At 36.5% G+C, this 20591-nt stretch overlaps 1 protein-coding gene across 2 annotated transcripts in view; it reads right to left on the reverse strand.

The window, feature by feature from the left end:
- The window catches only part of SMARCA1 (SNF2 related chromatin remodeling ATPase 1), a gene marked incomplete at both ends in the record, with an annotated part of 74714 nt that overhangs the window by 38939 nt on the left and 15184 nt on the right, over positions 1 to 20591 (reverse strand). For both annotated transcript variants that reach the window (XM_080909673.1, XM_080909672.1), the window contains 10 exons: positions 12 to 131; positions 2214 to 2362; positions 4211 to 4343; positions 6079 to 6231; positions 10056 to 10177; positions 13063 to 13289; positions 13912 to 14021; positions 17577 to 17645; positions 18605 to 18736; positions 19868 to 20023. In XM_080909673.1, coding sequence (XP_080765799.1) covers positions 12 to 131; positions 2214 to 2362; positions 4211 to 4343; positions 6079 to 6231; positions 10056 to 10177; positions 13063 to 13289; positions 13912 to 14021; positions 17577 to 17645; positions 18605 to 18736; positions 19868 to 20023 — 1371 coding nt within the window. The remainder of the gene's footprint in view (positions 1 to 11; positions 132 to 2213; positions 2363 to 4210; positions 4344 to 6078; positions 6232 to 10055; positions 10178 to 13062; positions 13290 to 13911; positions 14022 to 17576; positions 17646 to 18604; positions 18737 to 19867; positions 20024 to 20591) is intronic.

The following is a 20591-nucleotide window of genomic DNA, read 5'->3' on the forward strand; positions in this document are numbered from 1 at the left end:
TGTTAAGTTACCTTCTGTTTTTCTCTATAATCTTCTCCTTCAAACTTGTACAAGCTTTGTTCAAGGTCCATTCTAAAATTTCTTAGAGACGCCTCTCCCATTTTCTGCATGCGTTCATTCATCTCTGCAGTCTAAAGTTGAATATATTGAAATGAGAAAATTATCGATATTATTGTATTGTACTGTGTTGTATATTGTACTGTATCAACTTACAAAATGTGAATGTTTTTATTTTTCTGGAAGCCATGTTTGACATGAAACATCTACCCTGCTAAGTTACAAGGGAAGAATGAAATGCTAGTGTTGGAGCAATGCCCCAGCAGTTTAAGCACTTGATGCTCCTGTAGACTCCCAGCACCTACATGGCGGCTCACTCATAACTCCAATCCAAGTTTATTTGACACCCTCTTGTGTCCTCCAGGAATATCAGGCACCCACATTTTATGCTGGCATACATGCAGAAAAATATCCATACATGTAAAATAAATAAAATAATAAAACAAAAATTCTAAAAGTAACACAATGCTGATAGAGAGAGGAGAAGGAAAGAATACAAGAGAGAGCATATTTTTCTTGACATAATGATAAAATCTGTGGTAGAGTACTTACATGCAACATGCAAGGCCCTACATTCTATCTCCAGTCACACACACACACACACACACACACACACACAAACACACACACACACATACACCTAAAATTTTAACTTCTCTCAACTTTTTCGATTTGAAAAAAATCGAAACCAAATATTTTCATTCAGGGCTTCTTTACAAGATATTTATCACAAAAGATGTAGTGATATTACAATTTCCGTTGTGTAATTTTAATGAGAGAAATTGCTAGTACTATCTTAAAGGAAAAGTTAAGCTAAAGCACTTTGTTGCACGTTGTGATAAAACATAGTAACACAAGATTGTTCTATGACCTTTAAAACAAAAGCATTTTGAGAATCGGATTGAACCTTTGCAGGATATATATTTACTATATTTTTGAAAGCTTGTTTTTTTTTTTTTTTCCCAAAGGTTATAAACTGCAAGTTTGGTCCCCACTGTAATGGTACTGAATCGGTAAAACATCAAAGATAGGTTGATTATGTCCTTAAGAGAGATTAAGGTTTTTCTCTCAGAGGTTAGTTATGTCTCAGAGGCCTGTTCTCTAGCTCTTGTAGGAATGCATTCATTACTATGACAATGGGTTGTTATAAAATCAGAAAATCTTCTCCTGCACTTCTCTTATTTCCTCTTCCATGTGCCCACAGGCTCCCACCACATAATGTTAGTCTCAACAAGGCCACCCCTGGAAGCCAAAGCTAGCACCAATGTCTTAAACTTCCAAACATCTTTTTTCCCTACAAAGTGGTCAGTCAGCCTCCAGTATTTTGGTATAGAAAGATCATAAGAACTGAGACAATCCGGAACATGTTTTAAAAAGCTGTAGATACGCAGTCCACAAAACCTACACAATGATTAAGTCAAAAGGCAAACAACCCAGTTTTTTTTTAACCAAGTGAATTGGGGGAAAATACACAGAGTGGGTGAGCTTATGGACAACCTGCCTGCACTTTTTAAAAATAGAAAATACTACTTTAAGTACAACTAACTAGCCATGAACCACTTAAAAGTTTGAGTAGTTACTGGATATTTAATATCTGACGTTATTAAAAATACTGAGAGTTTCAGGTGAGACAAAGCTGTGATGATTATTTTTTAAGTATAAAGTGTGATAAGTACATGGAAAATCATTAGAGCATTCTGTTTCCCTTCTCTTCTTTTTTGAAATTAAGCATCATTTGTGAAATGGCCACATTGGACATAAAATTGCAATACTGTAAAACCACTTAGGGTGATTTGATAAAGAATGATTTAATGTCTCACACCATTTACAAAACACTTTCAACTGGCTGTACTGTATGTTTATAGTGCAAAAAAAAAAAAAATCACACAATAAAGTCCATCCCTCCGTGATTAAGTAAGAGATACAAGGGTTATTTTCAAGAGGAAATAAAAAAATCACTTGATTTTTTAATGCTAGTGTTGCTGGCCTTAAAATAAGAAGAAAAAAAGTAAAGCAGGGCCCTATGCTGGCAAAGACAATGCTTCTTAGGAATTTGAATCTAAGTTAATTTGAAACATGCAGTTCAACCCAAACACAACATATATGTGGAAATGTAAATAACCCACTATGGAAATACGGTGCTATGTTCAACTAACCTTCTTTTCCCCTCTTTCCAGAATAGTTACAATGTCTTCATCTGTCAGCTCACTTTCTTTACAGGCAAAGACATGTGTGGCTCCATGACGGATCATTTGTAGCATTTCCTCTTTTGCCAGTTTGTTAGATTGTTGGTCAATGAGTCGTCCTAATAACAATCAAAATGAAATACATTCAATTATATTTCAAAGAAAGTACAGTATAGTGGTTCTAATCAGACACATCTGACTAAATCACACTTAACGCAGCTTTATAAGAAAATTGATAAGTTTAATTGTTATCTACTTAATAAGTAACTGGAAGTTTTTCTTCTACCACAGATCCTATTTCAATATTCTGTTAGTGCTTTTTTGTGTTTCTTCACTTTCAGATTACTTCTCTGCATGGAAAGATGCATCGATGTATATTTGTTTAAATTTTCCAATATTTTTCTGCTAAATAATAGTATAAAATACTATGAAAGTCATGTCATTGACATTCAAGTATAACACAATGAATTTATTTCATGTACTGAGGGCACAGAGTTAAGTTACAAAGATTACAAACGTCTTTTCAGATCTTTACCAACCCCACATCTGATAGAGGCCTAATATCTAAGGTATACAAAGAACTCAAGAAGCTAGACACCAGATAATCAAACAACCCTATTAAAAAATGGGGTACAGAGGTAAACAAAAAGTTCTCAATTGAGGAATATCAAATGGTGGAGAAGCATCTAAGGAAGTGCTTGACATCTCTAGTCATCAGGGAAATGCAAATCAAAACAACCCTGAGATTCCACCTCACACCATTCAGAATGACTAAGATCAAAAATTCACATGACAGCAGATGCTGGTGAGGATGTGGAGAAAGAGGAACACTTCTCCACTGTTGGTGGGGTTGTAAACTGGTACAACCACTCTGGAAATCAGTCTGGCAATTCCTCAGAAAATTGGACATACTACTACCTGAAGATCCAGTTATTCCACTTCTGGGCATATACCCCAGAGAAGTTCCAACATACAACAAATACACATGCACCACAATGATCATAGCAGCCCTATTTATAATAGCCAGAAGCTGGAAAGAACCCAGATGTCCTTCAGTAGATGAATGGATACAAAAATTGTGGTATATACTACTCAGCTATTAGAAACAATGACTTTATGAAATTCTTAAGAAAGTGGATGCATCTAGAGAATATCATCCTAAGTGAGGTAACCCTCTCACAAAAGAACAGACATAATATGCAGTCACTGATAATTGGGTACTACCCCAGAAAGCTCTGAACATCCCAGAAACAACTTACAGACTATACGAAGTTCAAGAAAAACAAAGACCAAAAAAAAAAAAAAAAAAAAAAATCATTATGCTTAATCTTTACACACCAAGAAAACTTTGACTATTTCCAGGTTACATCTTGTTTTACATGTACTTTATGCTCATTGTAACTAGTAGGATTTTAAGGCATACTATCAAACCTTTAAAAAAATCAAGTACTAACAAAAATGTATTCATTTACTATTAGGCAAAAGTGCTTTTAAAATTTGTACATTTATCTTTGTTTTTTAAAATAAAGTTGTTCAATTAAAAAAACAAATGTCTTTTCAAAGATTGTTTACATATAGGTAACATTATATAGACTGAGCATGTTATATTTAGGAATATACATATGTATACATGCATGTAAAAATCAATTTAAAAGAGGCCATTAACTTGAAAGCGCAAGATGTACATGTGTGTGCATATATACACATACACATACCCATATACATGCATTTTAATATATATATATATATATATATATATATATATATATATATATATGAGTGTTTGGAGGAAGAAGGGGGAAGAAAGAAACAACTGAATTATAATGTGAGCTAAAAATGAAAGGAAAAAAGTTTATTTCACTAAGGTTGAGATTTTCAGTCAATCTTTATTGAAAAGCAGTATCCTTTGATGGAAATTAATGTATTTTACACCCCCTCAAACTAATGAAGTTTCTACATAGAAATACCTTGCTGTATAACAATTGAATCAAGTCTCAGTTTTATCTCAGCTCTCTCTACAATCCTCTCTTCCACTGTGTTGTCCGTGATGAGACGGAAGACTCGTACTGGCTTCTTCTGACCAATGCGATGTGCACGATCCTAACAGAGAAAAATCCAACTGTAAGGTGCTGGAGATGGTAGAAAAGACTTAGGTATATAACCACAATGCTATAAATATCTGAAAATAAAATTTAGACTTCAATCTCTCTAAACCTGTCACTTTTGAAAGGAGGATGATGGATGTTAAGGATATCCAAAGACTTCTGGGAACAAAGAAATTTCAAAGTGTGCTGTGCTGCTACTGGGAAACTTCCAGAATGTCATAAGGCAAATCCTCTTTAAGATGAGAACAAACAGCAGCTCGGGCTTCTGCGTTGAGTTACTAGGTAACGTTAACTCACTAAATGCAAACATCTCCAAGAGGAGCAAGGATAGTTTTTTAAAGCAAAGCAGTTAGCAAGGGCTGCTATGTTAACAAAAGTCTGCTTTATCTCATCATCAAGCGGTTCTGTCTGCTTACCAAGGCAATTCTCAGATTCATAGTAAAGGCTCATAAATATTAATGAGATCTTTATAATTTTAAGATTCTAGAATTGCTCCAATGGTTTCTAATTAGCAAAGGTGGCAGGTGGCAACTTCTGGCAAAATATAAGCATGTGGAGAGTGTGTTTAAAATGCAGAGCCTAAGAGAGCAAATGAGAACAGAGAGGAGGGGGAGAGACTCAAAGAAACAAAACAGTCCCTGTAGGAAATGTAAAAACAACCCAATCCAATGACCAAATGTTTCAATAAGGCACTTTCAAAGAGGATTCAGTATGCTACAAATATCTAAAACATTAAACTCCAGCCAGTAATCTCTGATTGACAAGATTGTAGTAAAAGGTAAGATAAAAACATGCTTTTAAACACACACACACACACACACACACACACAGAGAGAGAGAGAGAGAGAGAGAGAGAGAAAGAAAACCCAATGCCTCAGTGGGTAAAGTACTTAACTGTTCAAGTATAAGGACCTAAGTTAGGATCTACAACACCCACATAAAAGCCAGGCAAGGTGGCGCTCACTGACAACTCTAGCACTGGGGCTGAGACTTGGAGCAGAGCTGGGGCACTGATCAACCTGTCAAACCAAAGCTGCAAACTCCAGGTTCAATAGAACCTGTTCCAAACATAAGATAGAGATACAACTGAAGAACACACCCTCATGTCAGTCTCAAACTTCCTCTTGTGCTGTGTCAGGAATGCACACCCACACAACTGTACACAACACATGCATGCACACGCACACGCTTTCCAGTGATATCTTCAAGCAGCGCATTTCCCTTTCTTACATTTTTCACTTATTCATCCCAATTATTTTATTACAGATGCTAAAATCTAACATTTTCAAGTTTCAGTACTAAAGACTTTTTTAACAGAGTCTAGCCATGCAGCCCCAGTTGGCCTGGAACTTGTTATAATATATAAGCAAAATAATGAGATTAATTTTTAATCCTTCTCATTAAAATAAACTCAGAAAGCCTTGGCAATACTCAAGAATAGGGAAAAGTTGACATACATAGATATGGATATAAATTAGATATAGATACATAGATAAAGATTGAATATAGATATATACATAGATATGTAAGTTTTACATTTTTATTTGAAGCATATCTGTTATCTTTCATTTCTTTTATTTGTTTTCACAATTAACTCAGCAACTTTAATTCTACCCTCTACAAAAATCACTCCACAGCTGTTACCCCGTAATCATTCATTACCTTCGTTCTATGTAAACCGTAGCACTCTGAGGTTCAAAGATTTCCTGGTATCATTAAATGTTACTAACCATAGCTTGTAAATCAACCTGTGGATTCCAGTCTGAATCGTACAGGATAACCACATCAGCACTTGCCAAGTTAATTCCGAGTCCTCCGGCCCTAGTACTCAGCATAAAGATGAATTTGCTGCTATTCGGAGCATTGAAGGCTTCTATCGCTTCCTTTTTTAATTAACAAAGAAAATTAAAAAGAGAAAAACTGAATTACATTCCAATTTTTAAGAAAGAGAAAATTTAGCATGCTCACTGAAAATACTTTTTATACTTTGTATATAATATTCTCTATAACCTAATACTTTATAACATTCTTCCATCTTTAAGCTATTTCTCTATACACTGCACTGTATAAGTTGCTAGAGAAATTGCGTCTTTAAAGGTGAAATTTGCAAATGTTAACCAATAGAGACAAACATAGAACAATCATACAAATAATTTTTACTAAACAAATCATTCATTTGCATTGTTTGAAAATAATAGTGAAACTATTCTAAATGATTAAAGGCTGAACTATATCTTTGGGTAACATGGCAGAAATGTCAATATCATTCTGAGGACTGATAAACAAGATGTGGCTAAGATCAATCAGGAGAGAAAAGTTGAGAAATGCAAATGAGAGTAAGATGACCCATGTCAGTAAGATGACAAAGGGAAAATAATCAAGAAAATTTGGACAACATGTCCAGGAATATCTAGTAAAGGACTCTTAAAATTAATATGTTAATATCTTCTATACAAATTTCCTATAGAAATTAATTAGAAAAACACTATATCCAATAAAAGTGAACCTGAAAGAACTTCTACTTCCAGAATAAATGCAAATATACAAGAATGTTAGTTTCTCACTAGTAATTAAATAGATGAAAACGAACAATATAATTATATTTTAAGGATAAGTAAAAATAATAATATGCAAAGCTGATGAGGAAACAGGGGGATATTGCTTCTTGGAGTGTAAATTGGAACAACCTTTCTAGAAAGCAAGTTGACAACATGCACCAAGAGCCTTTAACCCAGTAATTCCACTTCCAGGAACTTACCCTAAAGAAATAATCAGAGATGTGTACAGATTTATGTATAATGACTTTTACTGTAGCATTATTTACAACAGTGAAAAATTGGAAACAATCTAAATCATCAGCAATAAAGGGACATATTGTGTATAGTACATTGTTAAAATTAAATATTTTCCTAAAACTATATATAGTTATTATTTTTACTGAAAAAGCACAATATAATCCTGATTAAAAGTACTAATATACTGAACTTTGTATTCAGCACCTATATAGTATGGTACCAATTTCTTACATATTATTTCTCATAAAGATTTCCCAGAGATAATTGATTTTGTAAATCTCTCAGTACTCGTATATTACTTATATAGCCACAAAATGCACGGTTATGTTTAATGCAATAGAGAAAATGGTCTACACTCTTGTCAGACAAGGTGCCCAGCATGACTACCATCAGTAGAGCACGAAACTGTGGGGTACAGAATGCAAAAAAGTGCAGTGATAGGCACCCTGGTATAAAGAAAATTGCAAAAACCTGGAAGTGAAGCACAACTCGGCCGTATATACACATCTGAAACACAAGCCTTTAACTCTTCTGAGACACAATTTAATGTGGCACAGGTTTATCAGTACCTTACCCAGATTATTGAGAGAATCATTGGGAACCACCAGGTGCCTAGCTTATAGTAGCTTCTTGCTAAATGTTAAGTCCTTTCCCTACAAAAGTAAAACCAATTCAGTCAGATGCCTAGCTATCTGAGTTTACCCACAGAGAAAGGGCAAATGTCAGAACTATTGAGGAGACAAAAATTTCCACTGCTGATTCACAGAGCAAGGAATCAAATATAAAAATACATGAAATGATTGTATAAATAGCAACACAAACAGGACATCTCCCAGAGGAAAGAATAAATGGCTCTGAGGTCTCTGTATTCAAATGTGGTGCCTGTAAGTCAAAAATCTCTGAACAAAGAATAGCACTTGGAGTTTAAAAAAGAGAGAAAGGCAAAGAGAAGGGGAAAGTCAAGAACTCTGAGAAGGAGGATGGGGCATTTGGGATGTAAATAAATAAAATAATTAATTAATAAAAGAAAGAAACAGAACAGGAAAAAATGAAACAAAACAAAAAAAAGGGGGATTTCCATATAGCTAGGTAACGAGCAGGAAAATAGGTCAGAAGTGACAACTGGCATTTTGAGTCCCAGTAATTCTTACTAAATACTGTCTTGGTGTCCTTTTCATTCTAGCAAGAAATGGCATTCATCTTGAACAGTACTAAAGATGTTATGCTTAATGAAGAAATGAGTTCTCAGGACTAAGTCAACAAAAGTTTCAAGTAACTGTCTCAGAGAACTTCCAACTATAAGGTGGGAAATAATTGAAGTTTTTAAGTATCCTTTTTATGTGTAAAAGTTACCATAACTGTTTCTTTTTAATTGGTAGCAGAGAAACCTTAGCATAAAAGTTTGTATGCTGTTGGTAAAATGCCCAATCTTCAATAAGGGTGTACATAGAGCCAGAAAGCCTTGTCAATGGGAGGAATTGTGAAAGTAGAGGAACCTGGGCTGAGACTCCAGTGGCCTGAGAAAGTGCCCTAAATAGATAGGAAGACCTGTGTGCAATTTCCGGTCACACAGAATATAGTGCACTATGTGGTTTTAAACTGTTTGTACGTATTATACCCACCAATCTTCACTATATCATCAGGAAGAAGCATTAGTATCGATTTTACCCTTATGATACTATTGAAGATACTGAAGCTCATAGAATTAAATGGCCACTAGAAAGTGGTGGTGTTATTGCTAAAAATCTGGTCTTCAATACCAAGTTCTGGGCATTTCCACTATACCATAAAATCTTGTTCATTTGCCCCAAACAACAGGTATTTTTGACAGAGAGAGAGAGAGAGAGAGAGAGAGAGAGAGAGAGAGAGAGAGAGAGAGAGAGAGAGAGAGAGAGTTGGGAGGGAGGGGGAGGAGAGGGGAGAGGAGGGGGAAGAGAAGGAGGAGGGAGGGGGAGGAGGAGGAGAGGGAGGGGAAGGAGGAGGAGAGGGAGGGGGAGAGAGAGACCTAAAGGATCATAGAAAAGAGAGAAAGAAACAGCAAAGCCAGCCATCCACAAAGTGATTTAACGGGTTTTAAAAGCCTTTCAGTCATGATTTTTGTGATGGATAACCTAAAAACTTGCAAGAATTTCCAAATATAAAAAAGACACTTATAAGTACCTACTCCTATTTTGTCATACTTCACTTTTTCAAAAGACCTCCACAGCCAAGACTGATCCTTGAGTACTAGACTTGGTTGGTCATAAATCAGCCAAATGACTGCCATTAGACTCCACAAATGGTGAGAGTCCACCATGGGATACCAATTCAGAATAGGAAAGAAACACATAATCAGAAGCCGGCGAGTCAGTCTGAGAAACGGTAATCAGTGGGGCAGTGGATAAAAGAGATTGTGTTCTTAGAAAAGCATATCACTGAAGAGCCTGGGATGGTTTAGAAAAAACAGTGGAATGGAAACTAAGTGTGGAAGAGTGATGATAGAAGAAAGAATATGGTGGCAGTGAGAAAGTCAGTATCACTAGTCAATAGAACACGCCAAAGCTTAAAACAACAGTAAAGAGGCATATGGTGTTTTAGTCCCTGGGAACTCCAATGAGCACACTTGAGAGACCCATGGCTCCAGGTGCATATGCAGCAGAGAGTAGCACTGTCTAGCATCAATGGGAGAAGAGGCCGTTGGTCCAGTGAAGGGTCATTTTCCCAGTGTAGGGGAATGCCAAGGCACTGAGGTGAAATAGGGTGGTTGGGAGAGGGAGCATCTTCAAGGAGGCAAGGGAAGGGGAGATGGGAGCAGCAGGAGGAAAGGAATAACATCTGAAATGTAAATACAGAGAATATCCAGTAAAAAAAGAAACATATTGTGCAGCTGAGTGCTGATTTATTGATGTCTTGCTTCCCTTTCTTATCCTCACCTCTCTTTCTTCATGTGGGGTTTGTCCATCCAGTCGACAATACTCATAACCACGCCACATACAATAATCCTCCAAAATGTCTAGCAGTCGAGTCATCTGGCTAAAGATGAGAACTCTCGATCCTAAAGAGTTTCATGAGAAAATAGAACCACACATGTGTAAAGTATGAAAATTACATAATGAAACACATTATCTTTGTGCAGTCCATATAAGCAAATAATTCCATCTACCTCAAAAGTCAAAAAGAAAATAAGGCATCACAAACAATCTAAATAATATGGCATATGAACACGCCAACACCAAAAACAAAGAATGCTGTTTTCTCAGGCAAATGGATAGAAAATATTATCCTGAGTGAGGTAACCCAGACCCAGAAAGAGATGCATGGTATGTATTCACTTCTAAGTAGACATTAGCTATAAAGTACAAGATGTCCACAATTCACCCCACAGACCCAAAGAAACTAAATAAGAAGACCCAAGTGAGGAAGCTTGGATCACACTTAGAAGGAAAAACAAAATAGTCTTAGGAGAGAGAGGGAGGAAGGGAACTGGGTGGGAGAATGGAAAGTTTGGGGGAATGGGACCTCGTGGTTAGGTGTGGGAAGAGAGTCCCAGAGGTCCAGGAGAATGAATGGAAATCTACAGCTGACTTGGGTGGGTGTAAATGGAGAATCTCTAAGAAGTCCCAGAGGCCTGGTATGAGGGAGGCTTCCAAGAGTCAGTGCTGGTGACCTTAGCTGAGATGCCTAACACAACCTGTAGAGCTTACCTTCTGTAGCCAGGCAGGACCCCCAGCAGAAGAATAGGGACCCCAACCCACTCACTAAACTTTTGATCCAAAATTTGTCCCATTTAAAAGAAATGAAGGAGTGGAACAGAGACTAAAGGAAAGGCCAATCAATATCCAGCCCAACTCAGAATTCATCCCATGGGCAAGCACCAAACCCTGACACTATTAATGATACTCTGTCATGCTTGCAGACAGGATGCTAGCATAACTGTCCTCTGAGAGGTTCTATCCAGCAACTGATTGAAAGAGATACAGAGACCCACAGCCAAACATCATTACACAGAGATCAGGGACACCTATGGAAGAGTTAGAGGAAGAATTGAAGGCCCTGAAGTACAGGGCAACTCCATAGGAAAGCCAACAAAGTTAACAAATCTGAACCTCTGGGAGCCCTCAGAATCTGAACTATGTTAGTAGAGCATACACAGGCTAGGATGAGACACCCTGGCACATATGCAACAGATGTGCAACTCAGTCTTCACAGCTGCCCTGTATAGCAGGGACTTGATGTGCCAGTGTGGGGGAATAGCCATGGGGGGGCCCCACCCACTCAGAGGAGAAGGGAGGGGGTACCAGGGGAAGGGACTTGGTGAGGGAGGGACCAGGAGCAGAAACAGTATTTGGGATGTAAACAAATAAATAAACCTGGGGATCCATCCCATATGCAGTCACCAAACCCAGTCACTATTGCTGATGGCAAGAAGTGCTTACTGACAGGAACCTGATATGAATGTCTCCTGAGAGGCCTTGCCAGAGCCTTGCTGATACAGATTAAGATGCTTGCAGCTACCCATCAGACTGAGCATGAGGACCCCAATGGAGGAGTTAGAGAAAGGACTGAAGGAGCTGAAAGGGTTTGCAACCCCATGGGAAGAACAACAATATCCATCAACCATACCCCCCAGAGCTCCCAGGGACTGAAACACCAACCAAACAATACACATGGAGAAACCCATGGCTCCAGTTGCATATGTTAGCAAAGGATTGCCTTGTCTGGCATCAATCGGAGAAGCCTTTGGTCCTGTGAAGGCTTGTTTCCGCAGTGTAGGGGAATGGCCATGGGGAGGAGGTAGGAGTGGGTGGATAGAAGAAGGAGCATCTTCATAAGAGCATGGGAAGGAGGGATGGGAGAGAGGGAACAGGGAAAGGGGATAACATTTAAAATGTAAATACATAACCTAATAAAAAATGTAAAAAGAAGTGTCTCTGCAAACCTAGTACCAAGCATGAAGCTTATGGAGATAGCAGTTACTCCATGCAATTTGCAAAAAAGAAGGGAAATTTGGGTTAAATTCCTGTGTGTTACTGTTCACTTCTACATTCTTTATAAACAGTGTATACTTAAGCCACACACAATTTATACAAAGATATTTTGTTTCCTTAATAGTTAATTAAGTATAGGTTAATGCAGCTTTTTACTTTACAAAATTTTAATGTATATTTTAAACTTTCTACTCTTTCAATAATATTTAGCTTAAAAGATTAACAAAATAAACCTTTCTATCTTTATACTTAAAAAACCTTGCACACACACTACCATGACTTAGATTCTGCCTTGTCTATGTCCCAAGGATCTACAACGGTCCATATAATCTCTCACTGGATTATTACTGCAACTGTGTCTTCTGGTTTTAACTCCCATTCCCAGGTTTTCCCACATAGTGCTTCCAGAATCTTCCCCCTGGCACACAATTCTGATCATGTTACTTCCTGTCATCAAGTCTTCTTTAACTTCTCTACATCCAACATAAAAGTCCTTGAAGTAGGGTTTTAAAGACCCTCCATAATTTGGTGAAATTCATGAAATGACACAGTGCATTACATACCATAAACACCTATGCTGTGGTCACTGTTCTACTGCCCTATACAAGCACACTCATCCCATTATCAATGGCTCGCTCCTGCATACAATCCCAGTCTTCACTTCAAATTTCATCACTGTGAAGACATTCCCAATCCCCACTTTCTTAACAGCACGATGAAGTGCACTTAGCGAAATGAACTACAACTCTTCTTCCTCACTACACTGTGAGCTTCTCCAAGACAAAACCATCGTTGTAGTCATTTTTGCATTCCTAGACTTCAAGAGAATTCCTGACAAAGAGTAAGTACTCAACAATGCCAATTTTGAGTCAATGGATTGAAGACATTTTATTCACATACAAATCATTATCATGAGTTTATTCCATGCTAATTAAAAAAATTCCTCACTCACCCTGTTCTTTAATTCTTGCCAATAGCTTATCCAGAGCTACCATTTTACCACTATTGCTGACAATGTGCTCATCTGTCGTATAAGGTGGACCAGGCTCTGCTCCATCAAACAGATAAGGGTGGTTACAACACTTTCGGAGCTGCATCAGAATATTCAAGAGTCGCATCTTGTCCATCTTGCCAGAAGAGTTTAAAACATCAATATCTTTCATCAGAATTTTTGTATACCTAAAATGTTAAACTATAATTAATCAATTTTAAAAAGACAATGCCACAGAGAAAAAAATGTCCCACTAGCAATACGGCTGGATTCCTACTAAGTGGGAATAAAGTAGATAAAGGCAGATTTGAATTGAGTGCTGGAGGAATCAGTCAGTGGTTGAATGCATGCCTAATATGCACGGTGCCCTAGGTTCAATCACAAAAATTTTTAAAAAAATCTTTTTAATTTGAAAGAAAATATGATCTGAAAAAACAAGAAACTAAAGATTTGAACATTCTGTTTTTTATGTTACTTCTACACTGCTTATGGACCTGTGACCTTATACTATTTCCATTACTAGAAACTGTCATCAGGTAACAATTGTTCCAGCAGCTACATCTGATAATTATCCACTAACTACAACACTGGCTGAAGGTTTACAGCCAACCTTTACTTGTTTGAGCTATATTCACATTTGAGCTAATGGCAATCTCATTTTCCTTTTTAAATGGAACACATTACTTTTCTAACAGAATAGTTGAACAACTTAACTCACCATTTAAATCAATTATCATAACTGATCAACGAATGTGATTTCTAATAAATTCTTACATATAAATAAATGTTACCAGATGGAAAATTGCTCACCATTCTCGTTGCATTTTACTCAGTCCCAAGTAAATCTTTATTTCCTTCTTAGGAGGCAGACTCTTCTCTACATCAGTTTTTATACGGCGTAACAAAAATGGTTTTAAAACCTATGTTTTTAAAAAGCAATGTTTATTATAAAAGCATATAAAGCATTTATGATTTCAAATGGTATGTTTCACTAATATTACAGCTTTAACAGTTAAAACTTTCATCCTGATGCATAACAAACACCGACAATAACAAAAAGCAACAGCTACCTAATTTCTCAGTAAATAAGCACCAAATCGTGACCCCTTAAAGAGGCTGGGGCGATGTTCATAAAAGAGAGTGAATGTTCATCATTCACAAGGCTCTAGATTCAATTCCCAGATCCTCTAGAAATGAGGAAGGGAAATTAAACAGCCATGACTTGGCAGGAGAAAATACAGTCAAACTTAAGACGAGACTATTGGCTACTGAATAATCATGAAAGAAGTCTTCTTTTACATACTGCTTTTAATACAAGGGGGGTTTTCCTCTTTCTTTTTTTACTGGATATTCTCTGTATTTATATTTCAGATGTCATCCTCTTTCCCCACTCCCATCCCCCTCCCCCTCCCATATCCTCCATGAAAGAGCTCCCTCTTCCAACCACCCTCTCTCACCTCAGATTCCTTCAAATAAACTTAAAATTCAGTCATTTAAAATAACTAAATAAATGAGTGAAGAGAAAAATTCAATGTTTAAAAAAAGTTTAAAAGTTGCTTTTCAAAAAAAAAAAACAATGAACATGGATAAAAGGTTATTGTTGTACACCTGAAAGAGAGATTTTATGTTCCTCATGGAAAACCTACTAGCAATGTGCCAAATACTGCACCATTAATATTATAGGTAGTGGTTAATCCTTACAATACATCATTGAAAAATAGAATTATTTCTTTTTTCTGGTGTGTCTGAAGACAGTTACAGTGTACTCATATAAATAAATAAATAAACTTTAAAAAAAGATTGATTCCATTGGAAACAAAGTCCAAGATGCTCAAAATAGCAAGAATATACAATCCTACATATAATATGATGCCTCATAGTATATATATTTGTGTGTGTGCGATAAATTTAATTTATAAATCCAGCACAGAAATATGGTTAATGAGAAAAATAAAATAGAACACATATAAAATATTAGAATACAACATAAATATAAATTATATGAATGTATTTTCTTTCAGCAGCAGGAAGTATTTTGTACTAAGCAAGGATAATGATTAATATGGAAATTGATGGTATTTAATGAATAGAGATTAATCATTGTTTTTATTTCTATGATTTTCTATATTTTGAGGCTATGATTAATCATGGGTAACTGGAATGATAGAAAGCAAAACTATAGAAAAATCATAGTACTATATAGATTTTACAAGATGCTTATGAAAAGTGAACTTGAGTTAGAAATTATATAGGCTAAGGTAGGAGAAACCATGACAGTGGATCTCCAGATAAACCAAGAAATAGTTTCTAATAATGATTAACACATGCATTACTGCTAGTATACCCTGAATTAAGCAACTAGAAAGTCATTGAAAACTATGTGAATAGGTTTCACTTATATGAAATGGAGAGCTATCAGTGACTAGAGAGTAACTAGGAGGTTAGATAGTGAAGATGTAAAGTAAACTACTCTTTCAAGAAGGCTGGTTGTCACGAAAAGAAAATCACAGTGGAGGCCCCAAAGTTGAGGAAGCAATGATAGATAGACAGGTAGATGGATGGATGGATGGATGGATGGATGGATGGATGGATGGATGGATGGATGGATGGATGGATGGGTGGATGGGTGGGTGGATGAATGAGTGGATGGATGGATGGATGGATGGATGGATGGATGGATGGATAGATCAATCGATCGATTTATCAACAGGAAGAAAGTGCTGTGCATACAGTTAAGCACTGGGGAACCCGGGAAAATTAAATTCACAGGTTTTCTTCACAGGAAAAGGTTGTTTAGCATACCATCTACTCGGAATGCTGGGAATGGAGATAGTTTACAACCTGCTAATCCTTTGCTGTCTGATAAGCCAGGATCTGCCCATATCTTGCAGAATTTATGTTTCACTATCCTAATCCCTTTCCCCCTAAAACACTGAGCTTACTTCTAGGCCATAAAATGCATCCTTGTGAGAGATGTCATTTGTAGTTTGTAACAGCCTATGTGACTTCTGTTTTATCTTAGGGGCAGGCCATATCCTGATTCCCACGGGATTATGTTTACCTCAGTCATTCCCCACAGACCCTCATCTTAAGCATAATTTCTAAGTCTAAAGAACCCATCTTAGACATGAAGCCACATGGACTTTGTAAAGAGCTTCAATGTAAACATGTCTTAAGTTTTGTTATATCTATGAGACTAAGTGAATCGTTAGCAGAAAAACTGTTTTTCCAAAAATTGTGCTATGCTTAAATATAGAAAAAAATAAAGTAAACAAGCTAATGCCAGAGCCCAAGCTGTAACTCAGAAACTCCTTCTCAGGGACCTCAGGGAAGCTATCTGACTATGCTTATGTACTGAGGGAAAAGAGACAATATAGAGGGATGAGTAAAACTTGCACTTAGTTATAGGACTAAACCATGGGATAAAGTCCATAAGTAAACAAGAAATGATGAGATTCAGAGCTTGTGTAGAAGAATTTGCCATTGAGCATCAAAAAAATAATTCTTCTACTCAGACAGTACCACATGAGTAAATTTCTATCTAATGACCTCTATTTTGTCATTCACAAATAAAGAGAATAGTGTGGAGGACAGGATATACCCGTCAGAAAAGTCTTAAGATTGGACAATATCTAAATCAGCTGTTAGAATAAAAAAGGGGAAAAAAACTATAGAAGATCACGTTGAATGAGTCGATACCATGAAATTCCCACTTATCCTAGAGAACGTGAAACCAGTGGTTCCCACACAGAGGGTTGTAGACTTGTATTGGTATCGAGCAGTCTCAGTCCAGAAAGATCTCTATACTCATACAGCAAAACAGCATTACATTATTCCAGTTTGGAGTCATCAGGGCAGGTGTAGAAGAAGAACGAGGGTAAAAAAAGGCTTGACAGAAGGGGCAAAGGAGTGGTCCAAGTACAGAAAATATTGTTTCAGATTGAAGCAGGGCTCTGGGGACTGGGGGTCTCTGCCATGTTACAAAAGAAATAGAATGAGTAAGTGTAGACATAACTATTTATCAAAGGATGAAAAATGTTGACCAATAAATATGAGGGTATCACCTGTTGGTGACTAGATGATGGAGAAGACAGTGGATGGAAGATGGAATCAAGAGAGGGCTCTGGCCTCTAAAACAGATTAAACACATGGTGGAGGAGCAGTAGCTCATAAAAGGTTACTTAGCAACAAGGAGAATACTGATATTATCTGGAGAACTTGTAGGGTATGAGGGTGAAGAGCCTCCACAAGGAAGGTCAACAAGATTATCGAGACCAAAAGAAAAAGTTGTTCTGGAGAGGTCAGGGATAGAATGGCTTTGTTCAACATGGGGTTATTGCAAAGGCTATGAGGGAGAAGCAACAAGACTGGGGCAAGCAGGAAGCCCAGAATTTCAGATTCTATGCATGTTTGTTTTCTTGCTCAGTTATACTCCATTAAATTGATCATAGATACTTATGACCGCTATTACTTACTGCATGGAGTCTTTCCACAAGCTTTTGATCACCAAGGCAATTTTTGGTGTCAAACCAAGAATCAAAGTCCTGTGAAGGGGTGAAAATTCTACAGTAAGTTCACAAGATTATTTTATATAAAACTTGATATTCCATACATTCATATACAACCAGCATATGAATAATCTACCTTAAAAGTACTTTTTAGACACTTTATTGTGATAGTCACAATGTTTTACTTTTCTAATAGGTGGAAATACTGCAACCATTGACAAAAATTTAATGGCAATGTAAAGTAACACCTTCACCTTAGAAAACACTAGATTTTACTATATAGTACATAGTGTTATATCTAGTTAAAAGGAATAGGATATAAAAATCAAGCCTTAAGATCCCTAAATCATTCCATTTAATTTGCTGATCTCAAAAAAAAACTGTGCTGATAATAAAGAAAAATATAAGTCCCTCAAACTGAATGAAAGTGTCTCTCTTATTAGTCTCTCTTATTAGTGTGGTAACAATGAGATATGCACAAAATAACAGACAGAATAACCAGAAGAATAGAAACATACTGTTTCCCAAAATGTGCTTGAGAAAACTAAAATACACAAATGAAGAATCACAAATGGAAAGTATAAAATTTAACCTATTTTCTATACTTTGAAAACATGTCTCAGGCCAGCAAGATGGCTCTCAGGGTCAGCATAATAACATGAGTTCTAGTCCCCAGGATACACATAAAGATGCAAGGAGGGAACCAACTAGATTGAGTCTTCCTCTGATCTACACACACATGTAAAAACAATAATAACAATAAAGGAGAAGGGGAAAAGACGGATGAATGGAGGGAAGGAGGGAGGGAGAGAGGGAAAGAGGGAGGGGGCAGGCAGGCAGGGAGGGAGGGAGGGAAGGAAAGACACAGTATAGATGATTCTGAACATTAGGAATATATATTAAGATGTATGGCTTTGAGCTGGAATTGGAGATCAATAGTAAAGCATTAGCTAAGCACCACCACCCCTCACCCAAATTCTTTGTTTTAAACTTACATCTGCAGAATTAAAGACATCTGGCAATAAAAAGTTTAGTAATGCCCAGAGCTCATGTAAGTTATTCTGCAAAGGAGTCCCAGTTAGAAGTAAGCGGTTCGTTGACTTGAACTCACGAACAATCTCTGAAAGCTAAAATAAAAATAGAAGTTATGAAAGCATTGTTCTGGTTCATGGACTACTCAACATTCAGTTACATATTTCATTCAAATTCATTTTCCATGGGAAAATATCCCACTTCAGTTGGCACTGCCATAACACAGCGCAGCCAAACACTAGTACCCTCGGTATGGCTACTTCTGGAAGAATACAAGTCAGATCTGAGATCCTGCCCCCTCCCCATTATGAAAATGTTTAGTTTCTCCATCTGGGGTTTCAGAAAATCAGGTTTCTTCCATTGGATCCAAGCTTTCATTTATATGAGAACATCTTCTTCCCGCCAACCGTCTTCATCTACATGCATAGCTAACCTCCAGCGCTGACCTTTCCCCAGGTACTGAGCATCAAAATTGAGCTTATTTTCCCTGATACTATGTACTAAGATTTCAAGTTTTAAGATCACACCAAAAAAAAAAAAAAAAAAAAAAAAAAAAACTGACAAAAACCGGAAAAAAATCAGTAATTTTAGAAAAAAAAAATCCTGTTTTCATAATGTTCTTAATGAAGAGATGATTCTTTAACATGTGTCCTCTGAACACATATTAGTTCCCATGTGAAATTAGTATGCTCCACCTGGTGGCTTTGCTCTAGTTCTGTCCCTGTTTCTACCAAAGTAGCCCAGTGATCCAAAGAGAGGCTCATCATTACAAGTGAACTCTTCCTACTCTTGATGAAGTTGAATGGCAACAAATAATTTATATTTTTCAATATTAATTCCAGACTCTAATTCACATAACTCAAAAAAAAACTCCCTTTTCTAATCCATGGGAATACATACTCATAAGTAACTCCTCAATAAAAAAAAGAAGTCAATGCAAATGATATTTGCATGTCACATATTCTTAGCAATATTAAAATAATGTAGCATGACAGAGTTAGGCTGAAACAAGAGAGACTGCAAATAAATACCTAATTTGCATTAAAGCCAGTGCTCAACTTTTATTGGTTCTGTATTGAGTAATTTAGCCTTTATGGTTACTTTAAAAACTAATTGTCATTTGCATCCTGTAAATAAAAGCACAGTCTTATGTTACTTTTTGTTTTTTTAACACAGAACAGTGAACAAACAAGCCTACTACTTGGATAATGTTGCTGAGAACTTACCTTAGATTTTTCATTTTTTATTCTGTGAGCTTCATCAATGACTAAGTATCTCCAGTGAAACTTTTTAAACACAGATTTTTCTTTAATTACCATCTCATAAGAAGTCACACAAACATCCCACTCTCCAGGCATCATTTCATCGCGAATAAAAGCTGCCTAATGCAAAATAAAGTTTGTATATTAGATTATGTTGACAAGGTAATTACTGGAAGAAACTGTCAGGAGAATATTAAGAGCTATATGGGACATCATAGAATACTTTGTCTAGTTCACTTGAGAGATAGAAGAATCTCTCATGAAAAGGCTCAAAGATAACTTCGTAGCCAACAGTCTGGCTGTGTTGATAATATATTTATTAACAAAACAAAATCTCACCTTAAATGAACCAGAACACTTCATGTCATAAGAGGCCCAAAAGGACATGGGACAACATAGCTGAATACCTTAGTGTCACACAGATCCAAGCACTAATATAATCTCATTTAACAAGCATAAAATATTTAACACATAGTAACATTTCCTGCCTTTGTAGACTTCTTATATATTCCTTCATTTCCCAACATAGAATAATTATGTATTTTGGTAAGGAGTCCCAGAAGCTCCTTATTATTTTTGTGAAGTTCTTAATGTTATTATAAGGCTACAGATGTGGTTTCACAAAGAGAATCTGCTCTGTGTAGTAAAGGGAGCTATTAAAAACAGAGAGACTATTTACAACTATTTT

The sequence above is a fragment of the Micromys minutus genome, assembly GCF_963924665.1.
Source record: "Micromys minutus genome assembly, chromosome: X".
Classification (NCBI taxonomy): Eukaryota; Metazoa; Chordata; class Mammalia; order Rodentia; family Muridae; genus Micromys; species Micromys minutus.